The sequence below is a fragment of the Ylistrum balloti genome, unplaced genomic scaffold, assembly GCF_031769215.1.
Source record: "Ylistrum balloti isolate Yb309-2 unplaced genomic scaffold, AGI_CSIRO_Ybal_v1 Utg371468, whole genome shotgun sequence".
NCBI classification, from domain to species: domain Eukaryota; kingdom Metazoa; phylum Mollusca; class Bivalvia; order Pectinida; family Pectinidae; genus Ylistrum; species Ylistrum balloti.
The window spans coordinates 123413-145216 of NW_026782765.1; the positions used below are offsets into that span (position 1 = coordinate 123413).

The following is a 21804-nucleotide window of genomic DNA, read 5'->3' on the forward strand; positions in this document are numbered from 1 at the left end:
AGTTGTATGATATAATGCACTCTGCAAAAGAAAATATATATCCCTGGACTATTGTTACTAATAGACTTTGAGAAGGCTTTTGATTCACTCTCTTGGAAATTCCTATACAGCGTACTATCTTATTTTAACTTTCCAGAAAATGTGATTAGATGGATTAAATTGTTAAATAATGATTGTAAAGTTTGTGTTCTCCAAAGTGGTTTCTTTCCATCCTTTTTTCCAATCCAAAGAGGTTGTAGGCAAGGTGATCCGGTAGCTCCCTATCTGTTTATTTTATGTGCTGAAATAATGACCATAATGATAAGAAATAACAAAGATATTAAAGGTATTCGATTTGCTGACCATGAATATAAACTTTTGCTATTCGTTGATGACACCAGCCTTACTCTTGATGGCACGGAGAGATCACTTAGATGCTCCTTGGATCTTTTAGATCAGTTTGCTAATTTTTTTTGGCTTGAAGCCTAACATCGAAAAAACAAAAGCTGTATGGATAGGTTCTGAAGCAGTCAATAATGAAAAGTTATGTAAAGATTACAAACTGCATTGGACCAATGACATTTTTGTGGTTTTAGGTATAAAATTCAGTACTAACCTTCAAAGCATCCCAGAACTAAATTTGCATGATAAAATACTTGATATTGAACGTCTTCTTTCTCATTGGTTGAAAAGGCAATTGACAGTCATGGGTAGAATAACAGTTGTCAAGACATTAGCTGTGTCTAAAATAGCACACTTAATCTTACGTATTCCTAGTCCCCCTGTTTATATGATCAAAAAGTTAAACAAAATAATTTGCTCTTATGTATGCAATGGATCAATCGATAGAATAGCCAGGACAACTCAGTCATATGAGAAAGGAGGTTTAACCTAGAATACTTTTGTATGTCATTAAAATTGACTTGGGTGAGGAGACTGTGTTTGTCTGGGTCCTCTTGGCTTCATATCATTCTTAAAGATATTTCACACCCTAACCTGGGGCTGGCAGGAGCTGGAGACCATTATTATCAGCATTGTTCAGAAATAATATCTAATCCTTTTTGGAAAGAGCTTTTCAAGTTACTTCATACATTTTGTGTAAAGGTTCCTCTCAATGACTCAGTTGTTTTCAATGAACCCCTTATTGTACAACGCATTAGTTAAGATCAGTAACAACAGTATTTACCTGAAGGAGTGGTCTGAGCATGGTATTTATAATGTTCATGATTTATTTGATGTTTCAACTGGTAAATGATATACAAATGAAAGATTTTGTGAAGATAATCTTGTTGTCCACCTTTCACTAAATTTGAAGGAATTAAAAGGGCTGTTCTCAAATGTTGGCCAAATTTAAGTAGTCTTACTCTGCCTGTAAATTTGTCTGCATGGCCAGGAAGAGCCTTTGATATCATCTTTCAAGATGTTGAAAGATGTAGAAATATTTACAATGTGTTTGTAACTAGCTCTTATAAGAAACCTAAAGCCATCTTAAAATGGAGCACTAACCTTTTCCAAGAGAAAGATGAAATCTGGTGGGGAAAAAGTATTTATGTTACCAGTAAAAGTAACCAAAGATGTTACCCTTAGATGGTTTCAGTACATATTAGTTCACAGAATACTACCCACTAACTCATATCTACACAGAATACATTAAGTAGATTCTCCATCTTGTAGCTTTTGTGGTTTGTACAATGAAACTTATGAACATTTGTTTAAGTGTGACATTGTTATAATTGTTTTAATGAAGGTTAAAGAATGGTTGACACCATATGTTCTTGAAGATTTAAACCTTGAAAATATTATATGTGGAAGTGTAAATAGTATTTCTTCTTCAAATTTAATTCTCCTTTTATTGAAAAAATATATTTATTCTATAAAATTCGAAAATAGATTCCTAAGTATCAAGTGTTTTAAGGGGATACTTTTAGATTATTACAAGTCTTAGCGAGTCTTTTATATGCACAACAAAGGAAAAAAGGTGGTGAAGAAAGACTTCTAGACAGATGGGGGTATGTTCCCACAAATGTCCCTTCAGACTTTTCTGAGGTGAACTAAAACTTAAAAAAAAACACTAGACCAATTTCTCTTCTGATATCTTTAATGCAGTTGATTGTGTTATGTAGACTGATACATAAACATAGTTCGTGACAGTCAGAAATTTTGTTTTTGAAAGCAACTTTTTGTAACTAATCATATTTGTTGGCACCAAACATTGATATTGTGTTCCTACCATTTCTTGTATATCCATATCTCATATATGTATTTCATGTTTTGTGATGTCATATAAATGTGTTGAAAATCAAAAACAAAAAAATTGTGTCATAACCCTATGAAAATATGTAACTCAGGATATTTATCAACTATTGAGCTTTGTTTAGCACTCTTTTGTACGTGTGTTACTTTACCCTGTGTATAACATTTATTAATCATCTTATTTTTCGATCTGTGAAAATTCATGCTTCCCATTTTAAAGGAACCTGATTTTCATTTGATGTTTTCCAACCGTCTCCCTTGACGCTGCCTTACTTTCGGTCGAAAGTTCAGTGTTCGCCCTTGTGAAGCAAGCTTTTGGTTTGTTCTCTGACCGGGACATACCAGAGTCTTTAAAATGAAAATTGCAGCTCCCAACCTGACATTCAGAATTATGGTCGTGTCGTTACCTGTTCACCCATTGTGAGCGGATGGGGTGTTCTGCTGGAAATTTTCAAAAGTACACGCTCAACGCACAAATTCATCTCACCTACATCTTTTCATACCACATCATTTTAAGGGTTTTCATGAAATGTACAGTTATTTTTATCGTTTAATTAGGACTTTTCTCTTACAGATCATGCATTCATTACCCCTATGTTATTTAAAGGGTTTCCCGGTTAATCGAGTCAGATTTACATTGTTTATGATTTACGAGCAACGCATAGATCGATAAAGTGTTCATATTTTATTCCAAAATTGAATCACATGACCAAAAAACATAAAAATCCAAGAAAATTGGATCCGGAAACAAGTTGAAATAAGTTCAAACCGTTTCCAAAGGAAAAGAGAGATATAGACTAAGAAATGTATGTCAATATAGAAATCGAAATACATGTAGTGTTTAGACAGATTTAGAAAGAAGCATGATATACCTTATTACATGAGTGTTTCCTTCGAAGCTTGATTATAAAAATTTTGTGTCTCTTTTTTCTCTTGATTTTCATTGAAGAGTAAAAAGCGAAGTAGCATTAGTTTTTTCCACTAACTAAAATTTTATAAATATTAATTTCATGCAGTAGATCCAAATAACAATGAATCTACATTCATCCTCGCATTCTCAGTTGATTGAGGTTTAAACCTGCCATGTCGTATATAGACTTGTAATCAAATACTTTGCGACACAATTAGATAATGCAAGGGAAGCAACTCTTTCTATCGAGATTCACAGTGTAATCAATGGATAACTAGGAATTCTTATTCCTTAATGCTTGGTTAGAGTTAACTAGTGCTTAATGAATGAATACAACCCTCAACCGCACAACTGACATAGATCATATCGACGTTATTACATACAACCCTCAACCGCACACCTGACATAGATCATATCGACGTTATTACATACAACCCTCAACCACACACCTGACATAGATCAAATAGACGTTATTACATACAACCCTCAACCGCACACCTGACATAGATCATATCGACGTTATTACATACAACCCTCAACCACACACCTGACATAGATCAAATAGACGTTATTACATACAACCCTCAAGCGCACACCTGACATAGATCATATCGACGTTATTACATACAACCCTCAAGCGCACACCTGACATAGATCAAATAGACACCTGATATAGATCATAATCGACGTTATTGCATACACCCCTCAACTGCACACCTGACATAGATCATAATCGACGTTATTGCATACAACCCTCAACTGCACACCTGACATAGATCATAATCGACGCTATTAAATACGAGGGCTGATTGAGTTGAGAGCCTCATACTTAAAAAAGTGAATGCTTAGATTTCGTTGTTTTTTCCATGCGTTGGATTTCGGACTAGCGTTGTTTAAAATTAGACCATTCACAAAATTATAGCACTTTTTTAGAACAAAAAATGATAAAAATGATAAGCTGAAAACTAATACCGGCCGATAATCGCCGCGGTGTTTACCGTCAATTCTTGTTTTGATCGGGGATAACCCGCTGCTTTGTTATGATTTCTAAACTTGCATGCGCAAAGACATTGTTTACACACTACGAATGATAATGCTTTTAACTAGTGTTGAGTTGCTCCCATTTCATTTTAATATTTTGACGGAAAGAGCACAAATTTTAACAGATATATGTTATAATGCTTTTAATCAGTTATGAGATGAAAATCTAACCATGAAGTCGCTTTACGGTTTTTGCATTTTGGGCGTCATATTGCATACTTTTTTCAACATAATTCCCGTCAGTATCCATACACTTTTGCCAGTGATGTTTCAAGTCCTCAATGCCACTTTTCTTGACCATTCAGAAAGTCCTCCATGTATGACGTCATCATCTGACAAGATATTGACTTTTTCAATTTTGGAAATATCCGGTAGAAGAAAGCCTGATTGAGCGAGAACAGGCCAATAAAATGGATGCTCAATCAATTAAAGCCAAAATTGTTAATGACAGTCATGGCTATGACAGACTTGTGAACAGGAGCATTGTTCTGGGGGAACACCACACCTTCACTGATTTTGTCGCGGCGCTTGAGTTTGATAATTTCTCTAACTGCCTAAAAGTGATGCATAATATGTGCCATTGACCGTTTGTCTCTTTTGCAGATAAACTACCATCATGTTATCATCAGCATCACAAAAAACCGAGGTCATAGCCTTTCCAGCTAATGGAAAAGTCTTGCCCCATTTGGCGGATGTGAACCAGGATACTTCTCCAGGCCTATGGGGTGACGTGATGAACCAACGTTTCATACATTGTCACAATTCTCTTCAGAAAGGTAGCAGGATCTGCCTCTAAAAGGTTCGGATTAGCACGCGAAAAAGTCCGCCTGGTATGCTTCTGATCAACTGTCAGAAGCCTTGGTACCCAATGGGATGAGAGCTTTTTCAATGCAAGATCTTCTGTAATAATGGAATGTACTCTTTCCTGTGAAATCCCAACTGTACTGGCTATATATCTCTATGTAACTTGCCTGTCAGCCATGACGATATTCTAGACTTTCTAGGCTCTGCCTGCCACGCTCAAATTCCCCCACCCACCTTTTCACTGTAGCATATGAAGGGGCATCAATCCGTAGTGTTGCTACCATATCAGTAAGGATGCTCTTAGGTGCTAGACCTTTCTAGTGCAAATATTGAAACACTGTTCTTTCAGCGATTTTGTCCATTTTGCGAAAGTCTCTTGCCTTGTTTAATTTAGAGTACTGCCTCTTAGACATAAACTGACTCACAACTTATCAATCAGGATAATTGAATGTGTGTAATTACTTAGTATTTAGTATTTTGCAAAAGACAATAACTGATAAAAATTGTTATCAGTGTATCAATGTTTCAACATTTCAATGTTATAATACTGAATTTTTTGTAAACATGTATATTCCTTTTTTCGCTTTATATATGTATATAAATAATATAGCGAAGAAGAGAAGAAACGATAAACCTTAACTGAGCAACGTTGGAGAAGTAGATGAAAGAGGCAATAACGGGTGTCAATTGGTGTGTTATTCGTCCTGTATTTTCGAACCAATAACATATACTACATCTAATACCGTGCGTTTGAAATTAAATCAATAATTCATTCGCGATATATCGCAAAAAACAAGTGTGTTTATTCCCAATTCGTATTGAACAACGAACGACATTTAGTCCACGAAGTGCTATTCAGCACTAGATATAACTCTAGCGTTTTCCATGCATGACTTTAAAATCTGATGTGTTGGATATCATAAAGTTGAATCCCGATGTGTTTGCAGAGGGGTCTTTGATTTTTGTGTTTGCCTTCGGATCTGATTTCCATTATTGATATAGGAAATGACCCGATCCCCGCGGATATTTAGTGCCTTGGCTTTCAATTATGCTTTGCTGACAAATATTAAGCTCCCGAAGGGTAAGCGTCTTCTGCTTCATCGATGACACTCGTCAAATAAATCTTGGTTAATCCAAGTAAGTTATGTTATTGTTCCAAGTTAAACAACAACAGAACCACCAGGCATACTAACGGACACATTAAAGACCGAACGCGTTCAGAAATTAATGCTGATGTGCTGAAAGGATAGAAACAGGGTGCTGACAGACACGGATTTTAATTTCCCTGTCATTGTCGGAATACGCCTCCCACAAATATTATTGTTGTATTCAGCAGTAACGGAAAAAAGGGCGTGCACGTACATTAATTCGAGAGAAATGCTTTCTGATTTACTTACACATTTCATTCAAAAAATATAAATAACTGTTTAGATAAGCTATTGGCGCTCGGGAGAGAAAGACAAAAGTAGTTTTCGAAATGCTCTCCGCTGGTGTATTTCTGCACCCTCGCCAGAAAACTGCTTATAAGTCACTGACCATATATTCTCTATTTGTATATTCAGCAGTGGCGGGAAACAGCTGTATTTTAGTATTAATTCGACAAGATTGCTCTCTTATTTACTTTAATATTTCATTTAAAAGTAATTAAAAAAAACTTTAAATAATTTATCTTTTATGTTTCAACAAACAAGTTGATTTTTTGTCCATGGAACTGTGGGACTATATTTCTACGCGGAGCAATTATTTTGAAGCCTGGCACGATTTAGCGTCAGGCACAAAAAATTAATAGCCCCAACAAACCGTTGAAGTTTCGATAATCTGAATTTCCAAGAGTTCTGTCCGTATTCTTTAATTAGTTATGTAATCTGATCCGGTTCACTGAGATGTTAAGAAGAAGAAAAATTTTTAAAAATCGTGGCATGCTACCAACGTCTCTCTTTTCGATGCTGAACCAACATATATCTACGACACTTGAACCTCCAGAGTGACGAAAAATACAAAGGCTGTAAAATTAACACATTCAAAATAAGATGGACATGTGCAAATGCACTTTACAATATGATAGAAAAAGTAAATTATACCATAGCACTAAAAGTACCATTGCTGAGAAATCTTATCTCACACACACCACACACGTTCCATACTGTACGTTGATACAAGTTTCAAATCTACAGTTCATAAACATTACAGGAATCCTCTCCAAGACTTTATGTAGGAATGTTAGTACAGCTCCAAATATGGTAGATATATCTTGAAATGTACACAGGACGCGGTACAAGATACGTCTTCAATACCTAATGTTCAATAGAAAAACGTACACAGTTATCCAGCTGAGTATAGGATTACAGTACCACAGTGCCTACAAATGCACTAAACATTTTACGAGTTACCTCCCTTTACCCAGGGAACTTTCCATACATTACTGTGTCTTCTATCCCGCCTGACGTCGCGTAACAGGAAACAAAACACTGTTGTCACAGCTATCCATCCCAGTGTTGATACATTGGGATTAATTTTACTCCAACCATACCAAACTCCATTGCTCAGTGTTACGAGGTTAATTACGGACTGGACTCTGATCAGAATTTAATTGCTTACTTAGAAACCGTCATTTTTAATCAAAGATAATGGTACGTCGTATGATGTTCAACACCGCCATTGCGATAATGGCATTACGTTGGGTGTAATTTACGGATGTAGCCTGACGTAGTTCCTCCCCGCGGTGATTCACGGTAACTGGGTACCTTGCAGCCCCAGACTGAACTGCGAGGACACGGAGGTGGTCTTCCCCCCAGACATGCGGCATGCCAGACTCACTGGTGTGCGGACACGCCCTGGTGCCCATGAAGTAGACCCCAGCTACTGGGAAAATAGTATCTTTGCCTTAAGGTTTACCTTTGGGAAGGGACAGTCTCCGGTTATAAGCCCACGCTGAATTTGCGTAGAGCAAGGCGCCAGGGGTTACTTCCGACAATTGAAGAGATTTCAACTTCACTGGACAACTACCGCCTGCCTCAAGCTGAGCAGCCCTCAGCCAGTAAGGTGTTGTCCCGCCACTGACCACCTGCTTCATTGGATGCATGGACCAAATCGACAATTGGACACCTACTACCTGCACCAAAGAAAACACACAATAATACGAAGACTCCAGCTTGGGTGCTTGAACGTCAGAACAATGATGACAGGCTTATCATCTGATCTCCAAGCCATCTCTGATCTGAGAAAAACTGCAATCATCAACAGAGAACTACTTCGCCTCAAAGTCGACATTCATGCGCTCTAAGAGACTCGTTTTGCTGACTCAGGCAGCCGAAGGGAGGCTGATTACACTTTCTTCTGGCAAGGCAAATCTGAAGAGGAAGTTCTTGAACATGGAGTTTGATTTGCCGTCAGGGACACTTTAGTCGACAGGTGCAACCTGGTCCCAAGGCTACTGAACGCATGCTTTGCCTTCAACTCAGTGCTACAGATAGGCCTGTAAACCTACTCTGTGTTTACGCCACAACACTCACAGCTTCAGAAGATAGCAAAGACAACTACTACAACCAGCCGGGTGCCTTCATCAAAGACATCCCAAACAGGGAGGAACTGATAATACTTCAATGACTTCAACGCTCGCGTGAGCGGTGATAACGATTCCTGTCCCAACTGCCTTGGCAACTTCATCATAGGCAATTGCACCGACAATGATCAATGATTCTGGAGCTTTGTACATTCCATGAACTCTGTGTCACAAAAACATACTTCAGCACCAAGCTTAATCATAGAGTCTCCTGGAGACATCCAAGGTCAAAACATTTTCACCAACTGGACCACGTCCTTACCAGACGCAGGAGCCTTAAACACGTGCTTGTTACCAGAACGTATCACAGCGCAGATAGCGACACAGACAATTCACTTGTATGTCGTATGACAAGACTCAAGCTTAAAACGTTCCACTGCATAAAGAGAGAAGGAAAGCCACGGATATATGTAAGCAAGACACAGTGGCCCCAACTCTCCAATGACTTCATCTCTCGCTTTACAGTTACCTTCGATGGCAACTACAGCCTTACCGTATTTTACCAGTGGAACAACCTGAAGTTTACTACCCACACTATAGCACTTGTCACTTTTGGAAAAAAGAAAGGGACTTCACAAAACGACTGGTTTGAAGCAAACTTAGAGCTGCTTCTACCTCTTTTTGAAGCAAAGCGATAAACCCTTCAAGCTTACAAAGTCAGCCCCTCAGAAGAATGATTCATTCCATGAGGTCAACAAGAAGCGCCATCCAAGTCAGGAGCTGCGCGAATGAATATGAGACTAGCCTCTTTCATTCAATACGACGGAACAAAAAAGACAAGGAACTGTGGTACTCTAAGGAAACCATAGTTCACCAGTATGCTCTTGATGAGAACGATCAACAGAAATTGACCAAGAACTCTCGATGGAAGAATTTTCTAAAGCCATTGTCATGCTACTGGCGTGGATGGAATACCAGCAAAAGTCATCATGTGCGGCAAGGCGGGCCTACTACAGCCTCTTCACAAGCTCTTGATCAAATGTTGGGAGGAAGGTGATGTACCCCAGGATATGCGCAATACCAACATCGTGACATTGTACAAGAACAAAGGAGACCGGAGCGACTGCAATAAATATCGACGCATCTCCCTCCTCAGCATAGTCGGCAAGCTGTTCGCTCGAATTGCGCTACGCAGGCAAACAGGATATATTCAGTGTCACAGTATGGTTTTCGTGCCAAGAGGTCCACAGTCGACTTGATCTTTTCTCTTCTCAACTTCAGGAGAGAAATGCAGAGAACAAACCCAATCTCTGTACATAGCAATCATAGACCTGACAAAAGTGTTCGACCTAGTCAGCCGTGATGGTCTGTTCAAGATGCTGCCATCGGGTGACCACCAAAACTCTTGAGCATATTGAGGTCCTTTCATGATGGCACGATGAGCACAGTGCAAATTCGACGGTGATACATCAGCAGAGTTTGAAGTCAAAAGCGAAGCTTAACAGGGCTGCGTTCTCGCACCAACCCTCTTTGGAATCTTCTTCGCCCTCTTGCTGAAACACGCATTCAACTCCTCAGAAGACTCAGGGCAAAACCAAAGTCAGAAAAGTCCTCATCAGAGACAGACGACTCTGCCATAGTTTCTCATCATCAACTAGGGCTCCATAGACTTATGGACAGGTTCTCCGACTCTTGCGATCTCTTTGGTCTCACGATCAACCAAAAGAAGACCCAAGTCATGAGTCAAGCCACTCCAGAACCAACTCTCATTACAGTGAAAGGAGAAGAACTGGAAGTTTTTAATCAGTTCCAATACCTCTGCTCTACCACATCGGACTCATTGTCGCTAGATATGGAGATCAACAAACGCATATGCATAGCTTCGTCCACTCTCTCCTAACTCTCCAAGAGAGTCTGGAACAACAAGCACCTCACAATTCCCACAAAGATTAATGTTTACAAGGCCTGCGTTCTTAGCTCTCTTCTACGGCACGACATACCTCTACCAGGTAAAGAACCTCCAGGTCTTCCACCTCCGGTGCCTCCGCAGAATACTCGGGATAGTATGGCAAGACAGGGTATCTAACAACGATGTCCTGGCCAAAGCTGGTCTACCATCCATCTTCACCTAGCTGCGCCAACGTCGTTTACGTTGGTTTGAACACGTCTTCAGAATGGAAGACGGACATATTTCTAAAGATCTCCTCTACGGTGAGCTTGCCACAGTTACGAGAAAGAGGGATCGTACCCAGCTCCGCTTCAAGGATGCATGCAACATTCAGCCTAGGCCATGGGAAGACTCAGCCAGCTCAAGAGCGACCTGGAAGCAGCAAGTAGCCAAAGGCCTGAAGGAAGGTGAACTAGCCCTTTGGCAACTGAACAGCCAGAAAAGAGCAAGGAGAAAAACCAATCAGTGCACTACCAGCAATGACCAAGAGCCACAAATGTTTACATGCCAGGACTGCAGCAGAGCATGTGGATCGAGAATCGGTCTCTACAGCCACCGACGTAGATGTTCCCTATCAACCAATCAGAATGCTAATCCATAGTCGATACTTCTGAAGGATTCCAACCAACACCAATTTACGAAATTTTGAAAACAATCGGAGGAAATCCTATCACTTGTATGATGACTTCACTCATTACCAAAACACCCCTTTTCAGTGTTAAGTAATAAAGCATGAGAAACACGACGATTTATCTGTCAGACATGCGTTTTCCGCCAGAACATCGTTTAAATCAGTGATGTAATGTCTTAAAATATTTTAAGTGGCATTTTTTAAATAACTTAAATGCATATGGTGTAAATATTTGCTGTAGCATGCTGTGATGAACGGCTACTGCATTTGTTCAAATAAATGACCTTGACTGTCTTTCAAGATCAAAGGGGTTAAATGTAAGTTTTCAAATGACTGATTTTTAGCAACCAAATGGCACAGGCTTCTGATATTGTGCCTGTAGTATGCTAGGATCAAGGGGTACCTATTTGTGGTTATGATATGTCTTGACCCTTTTTAAAGGTGACAGTGATCAAATATGTTAAAATCTTCCAAATAACTTCTTCCCAATAACCGAATGACCCAAGGAACTCATATAGGGCCTATAGCATGTTTGGATAAAGGGGTACTTTGTTTGTTCATATGATTGACCTTTACACATTTTTCAAGTCACAGTCACATTTAAAATCTTTGAATTACTTCTTTCTGAATAACCAAAGGTCCAGGCTTTTGATATTGGTTCTTTATCATAACTGGATGATGGGCTACCAAACTTATTAAAATGTTTGACCTTGACCAACTTTCATGGTGTCTGGGGTCAAATGTGTTTAGATATTATTATTTTTTCAACAAGCAATATGTCCAGGGTCATAGTATCTGTATATTAGTGTGAAGTAGGAAAAGGGTTCCAGGTTTACAGAAAATATTTTTTATAACCGACAATGTCTTTTTTTAAGCTGTAGATTAGATGAGTTAGGTCTCACATACAGGTATTTATAGTCAGAAGACTATTAAGGCCCATGGGCCTTTTGTTTGTTTTTTTCCTGGAAAAGTTTTGATGATTTTGAATAGGTAAGTTATAGGTTGATCAGCTGGTGTTTGCTGTAGTGATTTACGAAACATTTATACTTTATCAATCTTATTATGCAATTAAAATCTTATGACATGTTATTTTCTCATAGATATTCATAAGAGAATCATATTACGTTTTCAATTATTAATTGATCTCTATGGATGCAGTCAGAGTGACAGAGCTGCATGTAAAATTATGGATGTTTGAAGTGATTTCAATCATTTCAATGAGTTTATGTGAATTAATATAATGTGGCGACCGTTCAATGGCTAATGAAAAATGATTCCATTTAATGGGGCATTGTATTATGAAATCGATTACGTTTCTTGTCCTATGTTCTTATGAATAAGTGAAAGAGGTGCATTGCTGTTGGGGAAGTAAGGCTGATGAAAAATAGACGAAGGTTATTATGACTACAAAAATTGTTTATAATCAAGTCGAAATATAACTCGGGACGTAAATCATCGGAGTAAATCTGTCTTGAAAAAGAAAGAACTCAATTTTATCAGGATTAGAAATGATTCCCATATCTGGTGCAAATGATTTATGAATGGCGACCTGACACTACAGTTACAACGATGTCTAAATACTGCAGTCTGTACTGCTGCAGTACCTGCTTGGCGTTCCATTTCTGTCCTGTCCTTGTCTCTGCGCTTAATCCTCTGACCTTGTCGTCTACGCTATCCCTCAGCATGATGACCTGTCGAACCTTGGTTACCTTGAACTCCTAAGTCACTTACTTGGGTGGAAATTAGAATTTGGTTGCAGATACAGACATAAGACCGCTCCAGCACCTTAGTTCTGGCCTTAGGTGTGGTGTTTTAAGTTTTAAAATCCAGCACAGTTATCTCAATTCAATAGAGTGCCCAAAAATCCAAGTAACATCTACAAAGTAAGCCACATATACACCATACAAGACCAAGATATCTCTCCCTCTCCTAACATTCGAAACATCACTTACTTACTTTCCCGGGATCTGTATCAGAGGTCAGTCACCCAGTGTAGACATGCAGAAATGTAGCACACCTTATCTGGTGGCTAAACAGAGTAAAGAAAAGACTCAATTAGGGATTATTTTTACTAACAGCTTGTTCCACCACAGAACACAGTAAAATCTACCAAGGGTGAGAATCCTCTGGTTAAAACTTCGTGGTTGACTTCAGCTCATTGCACCAGTATTAATTACTTTACCAGTTATCATTGCGGTAAATAGTACCAATAGATAGTAATAGGTGGGAATTTTGTACCTCTGCGTCGTGTGGTGTTTTTGGTAGGGCCAAATAGAAATAGAAAATAAAAGATGTACCAAGTAGTAGTAATCACTGATTACCCGAGTACACCAAGTTTTACAGGTAAACATACCTGTTCGACTATAATCCCTATCCTGTATTATTGTATAATATCTGGGTATGACACTGAGAGATCATCTGTTCGTTAGCTGTCAGCGTGTACTATCATTGCGTGCGATAACACTGATCAATTCAATTTAATTTTATTTCGAAGGTTTTACAATTTATTGCATTTTTACAAATGACAGATAACATGACATACATTCAACGGTCGTGCTTATTTCATCATAATCAACTAGTTGGAAATATACAATTTTACAAATGCTATTTCAGAATATGTATTCAAGAATATATCATTATCATTGACAGCAATAAATAGTGTTATTAACGTAACAAGAAAAGACTACAATAGATATTCATCATATTCTTATAATTTACACTCTGACGAGTTAATATAGATATGAGCTATGATAATTATTATATCAATTATGTTCGTTCTTTATTGGCTTCAAATATTAACTAGCTAGCTAGTATTATCGACACTAAGCAATTGTAAATGCTTATACATGGAAGGAAATCGCCAATAAAAAGGTTTTATAAATCTCATTCTTTGTCTTTGAACTCTCGGTATATTATTATACCTGCCAGTTTATAAGCCAAACTATGCGCGAAAAGGCGAAGTTTAGATAAACAAATTCGATATTTTATTAAATTAAACTTCGGCAAATAGTACTGTAGAGTAAAATTATTTGCAATGTGCTTATATAAAGTACATTTAAATGAGTAATAATCTCAGATGTTGCTGACTTTGGTTAAAAACTATTTTCTATATCAAATACAAAATACTTTTATAATTATAAGCTTAGTGATTTGTCCATACATCTCCGAAGCCTAGAGAAAAACGACAAGGTTTAACATGATTTACTCAGTTAAAACAATTACCTATATTACTACTACTACTAAAAAAGGTGCATCCTAGTTTTGGGCAATCAAAGACAGGTGAATCGGTGCTATTGCAGAGACCCGTGAGTTCTTGTGAGGGCTCATATTCCAATAGTTGGCACTCGATAGTTGCTATTCTACAGTGCTGTTAGCAGTGTTGGGTGTTTGTTATTAGTGTTGCTCGTTGGTTATTGATTGTTATTCTATTATTTAATCCACTTGTATATCTGTCACAGCAGAAATAGTATATAGTCACAGTGCTTGCTCAAACATAGCCAATGTCCCTGAGCCAGATACGCATATTCCTCTATACATATATAATTTATCAGAATAGTATTACATCCCGTTTGCTGTGGGATTAACTATTTGGAATCTCCAGTGACGACTGGCACGAACCATAGAGAACGTCATAAATGTCTCGTTTTCCAATCCAGCGTCTTGTACTGATAACAACTCTCTTCAAGATCTTTTTACTTATAGAAGGTAATGATATGTGTATCAGTGATTTACACATTGACCAAAAGTCAAACAGATACTACAAGTCATTTATGCACCTAAATACCATTGGTGTGTTACAATGTATAAAGGTTTGTAAACGATACAAACTGTGTGAGAAAATCCACCACAACAGGGAGCAGTTAACATGTGACCTCATGATGACGTATGCAGAAAAGGAAAACACGTGGCCACTTGTTGATGTACAGTCAGTACAGGTAAGTCAAGTATTTTTCAAACTTGTCATTTGAATCAGTCTTCAAACCGTTGTATCACAACACACCGACCAAACATCGGTACTGTACCATTCGTTACCAGGTGTACGTTGGTTTCCAGCTTAACGATTTCGTTCTTTGTAAACTTCACTTCATGAAAAGTGTAAATATACATTAAAATCCTTATGTTCAAGCCTTTATCTGTACTTAGGAGCAGAACAGGATTAAAACCCAACGCGCTCAACATTTCAATATTCAAAATTCAAGGTTAAAAATACGCAGGGATCGATTTCTTTCTTACGTCAATGTTGGAAATCAGATCCGAACACAAACACAAGAATTCGAGTCCCGTCTGCGAACATATCGGAATTCAACTTAATGATAACTTGTTTGATCTTAAAGTCATGCACGTAAAACTGCTGGAATTCTATCAGATATCCAGCAGTAAAACAACAGCACAACAGCAGCAAACAGTAATATACAGCAGCAAAACAACAGCGAGTATCAGGGAAAGGCAGCAAAATAGCAGAAAAACATATTTTCGGACGTGAAATATATCCGACCAGTTAAAATTGTTACATACATGATAATAGTCATTTGAATAAAACTCCTTAAAAGCTTAGATCAGATGATGTATATTGTGTAGTTGGATATTTTAGGTCAGATGATGTGTATTGTGTAGTTGGATATTTTAGATAAGATGATGTATATTGTGCAGTTGAATTTAGGTCAGATGATGTGTATTGTGTAGTGGGATATTTTAGGTCAGATGATGTGTATTGTGTAGTTGGATATTTTAGATCAGCTGATGTATATTGTCTAGTTGGATATTTTAGATAAGATGATGTATATTGTCTAGTTGGATACGTTAATGTGCAAAGTAACATTTATTACACTAGAGGAAGCACATATGATAGTTTTCGATTCATACGTAAATAGTTAAATAAACATCGTCTTTTGAACTTGAGGGACGTTTTATCCTGAACTTACATATTTAAGATCAGAACATGTTTTATTTTGTCAGCTTCATAGTGGAGCCTGCAGTGGACATAATTGTTCAATATATGAGAGATGTGTTCCAAAAACGGAAAAAGAATATATATGTTTGACTACCTTCTAAAGTGAGTATTCTTTGAAATCATGAAGTTGATCTTACCGTACGTAGTTTGAATGAGAAAAAAACCGTATACATATTCATTAAACTATAAATGACCGCAAATATTGTCACTCGAACAATTATCAATTCTGTCATTACGTATTAAACATGAAATAAGGTAGCTATACACACGCACCAAATATGATGTCGGCTGTTTTGGTATTTAGGTGAATGGGAATGCCATGAATGGACGTCAGATGAAAGTGCAGTTTTGGATGAGGTCGGATATAGCTTTGAGCAACAGAAAAGTATTTGTGAAGCAACAGGTAACCGTATCTACTACGTCAACAGTCCACTGAAACCCGCGGGATGTGGGACTTGCTGGTGTTGTAAGCCTGTCTTTAGCAGCGGTTCTAACAGTTCATAAACCAAGACAGTCTAGTTAGAATTTTCATTCCGCTTTGAATAAAAAAGGGAATGCACGTGTTATAACTTCATGATATCAATTTGCGATCAATTTGAAAAGTTTGGATGTGATTAAATTGTCAAGTCGACTGAACCTGTGAGTTTTCAAAAAGTAGAGAAAAAGAATCGTTTAATAGACTTGAATTGTTTCATTACAAATTATGCTTTTACTGCAAATTGTATGAAGACAAAGCTCATGAATGACCTTCAACAGTGAACAATTGAGATCCTTGATCTTCACGGGAAAGGATGGAATCCAATCGCATAATATCATCCCTGCAAAGCGGTTTTAGATCTAAGCGAGGTACCAACGATCATTTGGTTAGACTTGAAACCTTTGTGCGTGAGGCTTTTCTAAAGAAGGAGCACTTGGTTGCTGTTTTCTTCGATTTGGAAAAGGCTGACGTCACAACGTGGAAAAAATTTTGTTTCAAATTTTCTATCAGATAGAGTATTTCAAGTCCGGAATTGAACGACCCTTTCCGATGTTCATCAGCAGGAAATGGGTGTACCACAAGGTAGCATTTTTTCGGTTACACTTTTTGGACTTAAAATTAACAGTATTGTCAAAACATTATTCCCTTCAATGGAGGGCGCTCTTTATGTCAATGACTTCATCATATGCTGTCGATCTCACCATATGAATACCATTGAAAGACAACTACAACAATCTTTAAATCGACTACAAATTTGGGCAGTTGAAAATGGTTTTATATTTTCACAATCCAAACATGTTTGTATGCATTTTTGTCAAATTCGGAAACAACACGATCTAAATCTGTCTCTCTGTAGTGCACTCATTCCGGTCGTTGAGCAAACGAAATTCTTGGGTGTAATATTGGACAGGAAATTGTCGTTCCTTCTACACATAAAATATCTTAAAGCTAAATGCCTTAAGTGTCCCACACTGATTGGGGAGCCGATAGAAAAGTTTTGCTAAGACTGTATAGAGCTCTTATAAGGTCAAAATTGGACTACGGTTCCGTCGTGTATGGATCTGCTAGACCTTTATATTTAAAAGCATTAGACACTGTTCATCACCAAGGTCTCAGGCTCGCTCTCGGAGTTTTTAAGACAACACCTACAGCAAGCCTCTATGTATAGGCCAACGAACCATCATTTTATAGCCGTCGAAATAAATTGGCTTTGCAATACACCATTCAGCTTTGGTCAAATCCAAATCCTTCAAATCCTGCTTCTAACCTGGGAACATGGAAATACCAGGCAATGAAAAAGCAGATCGTGCCGAAAAGGACTACCACCTGTTGTTTTTAAACTTCATTTTACCGATTTTAAACTATCTATTAAACAAATATTAAAAGCTCAATGACAGGAGGATTGGAATACCTATACCAATTTTTGCTGTAAATACTGTATATTTTATATTTTCGACCACATGTGAGAAGAGTCTTTGACTCAATGTGTAATCGAATGAAAACAAAGTCTATTATTATTTTATTTATGATTTTTGTAATAACAAATTGCACTCCGTTAAACCTGTTATCGGTGAATGGTCTCCAGGCTATAATAATAATAATAATATACAACATTTCTATAGCGCACTATCTATTTTGAAAAAATAATCTAATGCGCTTCACAATTACATAATAATCTTACTACAAAATTTATAGAACATGTATAACACAGTAATCAACATATGTAACACAGTAACCAAATCAAGTAAGTAGTGGTGAAAGTATGTATATACAGGACGTCTGCGTGAGAGTCTGAAATGCAGACGTAAACAGGTGGGTTTTAATATCCCTCTTGAATTTGGCCAGGGATTTTGACTTTCTAGTAGCAGATGGTAAGTTGTTCCACAAAGTGGCCGCTACCTTTCCAAAGCACCGGTTACCATAAGTCTCAGTACTCTGACCGGAATCGCACGGGCAGCCAATGCAATAAGTAAAGGACTGGTGTAATGTGGTCCCTCTTTCGAGTTCGGGTAACTGGGCGTGCTGCGGTGTTCTGTACCCTCTACAGGCGGCTCATTAGTGTATCAGATACACCAACGAGTAACGCGTTACCATAGTCTAACCTAGAAGTAACAAGAGAATGTACCAATGTCTTGCATGCATCTGTGGTGATGAACTGACAGATACACCCAATGTTTCTGATTTGGTGATAACAGGAACTGGCAATTGAGTTTATCTGTTTCTCCATGTTCAGAGAGCTATTAAAGTGTACACCAAGGTTTCTCACAGCTTGGACGGCCTCAATAGTTTGGGCACCGACCTTTAGCTGGAGACTTATAGTGTGTTGATACTTGTGGGAAAAGACGATCATTTCTGTCTTTTCATGATTGCGCTTGAGCATATTTGAGTTCATCCATGCACTGATGTCATTTAGACAGGCTTCAAGACTTGCTACTATTATGTCCCAGTTGTCTTGAGGTCTGATAACCATGTAGATTTGTGTGTCGTCGGCATAACAATGGTACTGAAGGTTATGACGACGACAAATCTCCCCGATTGGTTTCGAATAAAGACAGTTTTTTCTAGGTCCCAGAACGGACCCCTGAGGAACTCCGAAGTCTAAGGTTTTGCTGTCTGAAACAGTTGATCCAATGGCAACACACTGTAGTCGTTCATTCAAGTAAGACTGGGTCCAGCGTAATGCATCACCAGTCACCCCATAAGAGTACTCCAGACGTTTGAACAGTGTGCCATGGTCAATGACATCAAATGCAGCAGACAGATCAAGCATGATAAGAACCGCTCTACACTTGTTATCCAGAGCGGCAGCAATATCACTGTAGACACGAAGTAGGGCCGTCTCAGTGGAATGTCCTGTGCGATAGGCTGATTGCAAGTTGTCATGAAGACTGTTAGCATGGAGATGAGCCTCAAGTCGCTGGGACACAATCTTCTCCAAGATCTTAGATAAGAAAGGGAGATTTGACACCGGACGGTAGTTTTTAATTCTTCTTTGTTCAGTCCAGGCTTCTTCAGCAGTGGTCTTACATTAGCCTTCTTGAAACACAATGGAACCCTAGACTCTGCTAATGATTTGTTCATGATTAAGGTGATCAAGGGGAGCAATGCATCAAGACATTGCTTCTGTAAAACTGTGGGAAGCGGGTCCAGCTCACAGGATTTCGATTGAGAGTTAGTAATGATCTTGCGCAATTCTTCTTCGGTTGTTGGAGTGAACTGCGTCAAAGGTTCACCAGAGAATTGGATATCGGCATCCATGGCAGAGATGCCAGTGTCGGAAGTTAAGTTCACAACATCAATCTTTTGCCTGATGGTGTTGATTTTATCCCGGAAAAAATCACTGAACTTGTTGGACAAGATTTTTTCAGATGAACAGCTTGGTAGGGCGACTTCACCAGTATGTCCTATAAGGTTTCTGGTGAGTCTAAAAAGCTGTCTTGTATCCGATCCACATTCTGTGATTTTTCCTGAATAATAATCCTTCTTACGTTGAATGAGTAGTGAACTGACTGCCCGGCAATGTTCTCTGTATATCAGGCGTTGGATGCTTAGTTAGGTCTTTCGCCAACGTTTCTCCGCCTATAGAGACAACCAACGAGACGAAGTTGTCCTTGCCCGTTTTCGGATGGGTCATACATATCTTACACATTCGCATATGTTGAAAGGCGGAGGTAATCCTTGGTGCATAGGCTGTGATGAGCCATTCACCGTTAAACATTTTTTATTGGACTGCAATTACCTTCTGTCTACTCGAGAACGTTTTAATCGTAACATTACATGCCTAAAATCCCTGTTTTGAAAGATTTGTAAAATTTTACATTACCTGAAATATGTTGGTCTATATAATAGACGTACCATTTTATTTCAATCTTTTGTTTTAACATACTCATTTAAGTTTTTTAACATTTGTCTTACCTTTTGGTTTGTTTAATGTTGTTTCCTTTTGGATCGCTGTCTGTTGTACCGTTTGCTGGCCCTAATGACTTTCTATGTGTTGACGGGCCATTAAGATTGTAGCAATAATAATAATAACCATCGTGTTCACGGCCAAGTAAATGTAGCTGATGACGTCATACATGCAGTGGAAGACGTTTTGAACGATCAAGATATGGACTTCTTTACAAGTGGAATCGATGTCAAAAGTGTATGGATACTGAAAGAGACTATGTTGAAAATAATACAATATGCCCGCCTTAAATCAAACCTTTAAATTCGAGGTTCACAAATTACCAATCAGTCCTCGTATATCACATGTAGGCAATTGTCAGTATCGAAGTTTTGTGAATATTTGTTATAATTTCATTGTTTTTATTGTTATCATGAATACTTATACTCTATATTTTGGAGAGGATGTTATTAATTTAACTAATTTTAACATCAAAATTTTAAAAACAAGGATCAATTATTATGACTGACAAAGTTAATTCAGCGGAGGAAAAACTGTCTCTTACTTAGCATATAAAAAATGGAAAAGAATAAAGTTGAAGACAATTCAGAGTAACTAGAATTACTATAATCATTTGTTTCATTTCTCTTTACATAGCATCAGTAGTAACATCAAACACGTAATTGAAATTTGATATGGAAGCAAGTTTTACAAGGTATATAAATCCATCTCTAGTTAAAGAAAACCGTAATCGAAATTAGAGACATCAACTGAAATAATATGTGAGAAGAGTAAACCAGTAATACTCATAGTATATTGTCTATAGAAAAAAAAAGAGGAAGACTTTGTCACTCAGATATATTAACTGCATATATGTAAAGTTCCTGGTAAATGAAAGAACTTGGCATGCGTGTATAGTGAGAGAATAAAGAACACTCATTCAAATCTTTTCGATCTGATATGATATGAAAGTATATTTCTTTTAAAAGCATTACAAGTTCATAGGATCGATTCCTAACATATATTATTTTAGGATTCCTGGTAGTTAAAACTCATTTCATAGCAATTTATCACAACTTATTGATTATTATTAATTATAAATAATTAATTAATTATTATTTATGATATAATTCATCACCTCTGCAAGTCTAAAATAATTTATTGACCTTTCAATGACCTTCAAAGGAGGTCATAAATAATAAAAAATATTGTAGGCGTCGACAGCTAGATAGATGACGCTTTGTATAGGAGTCGACAGCCAGGTAGATGAAACTTTGTATAGGAGTTAACAGCCAGGTAGATGAAACTTTGTATAGGAGTTAACAGACAGATTGCACTTTGTATAGAAGTCGACAGCCAGGTAGATGAAACCTTGTATAGAAGTCGACAGACAGGAAGTTAACAAATTTTATAGTAGTCGA

General features: G+C 37.7%; 1 protein-coding gene across 1 annotated transcript; it reads left to right on the forward strand.

Annotated features, from left to right (window-relative positions):
- Positions 1–8680: 8680 nt before the first annotated feature.
- Positions 8681–9187, forward strand: LOC132562631 (uncharacterized). The gene has a single exon (XM_060227384.1). The coding sequence runs from the start codon at positions 8681–8683 to the stop codon at positions 9185–9187; it is 507 nt and encodes a 168-aa protein (XP_060083367.1).
- Positions 9188–21804: the final 12617 nt, after the last annotated feature.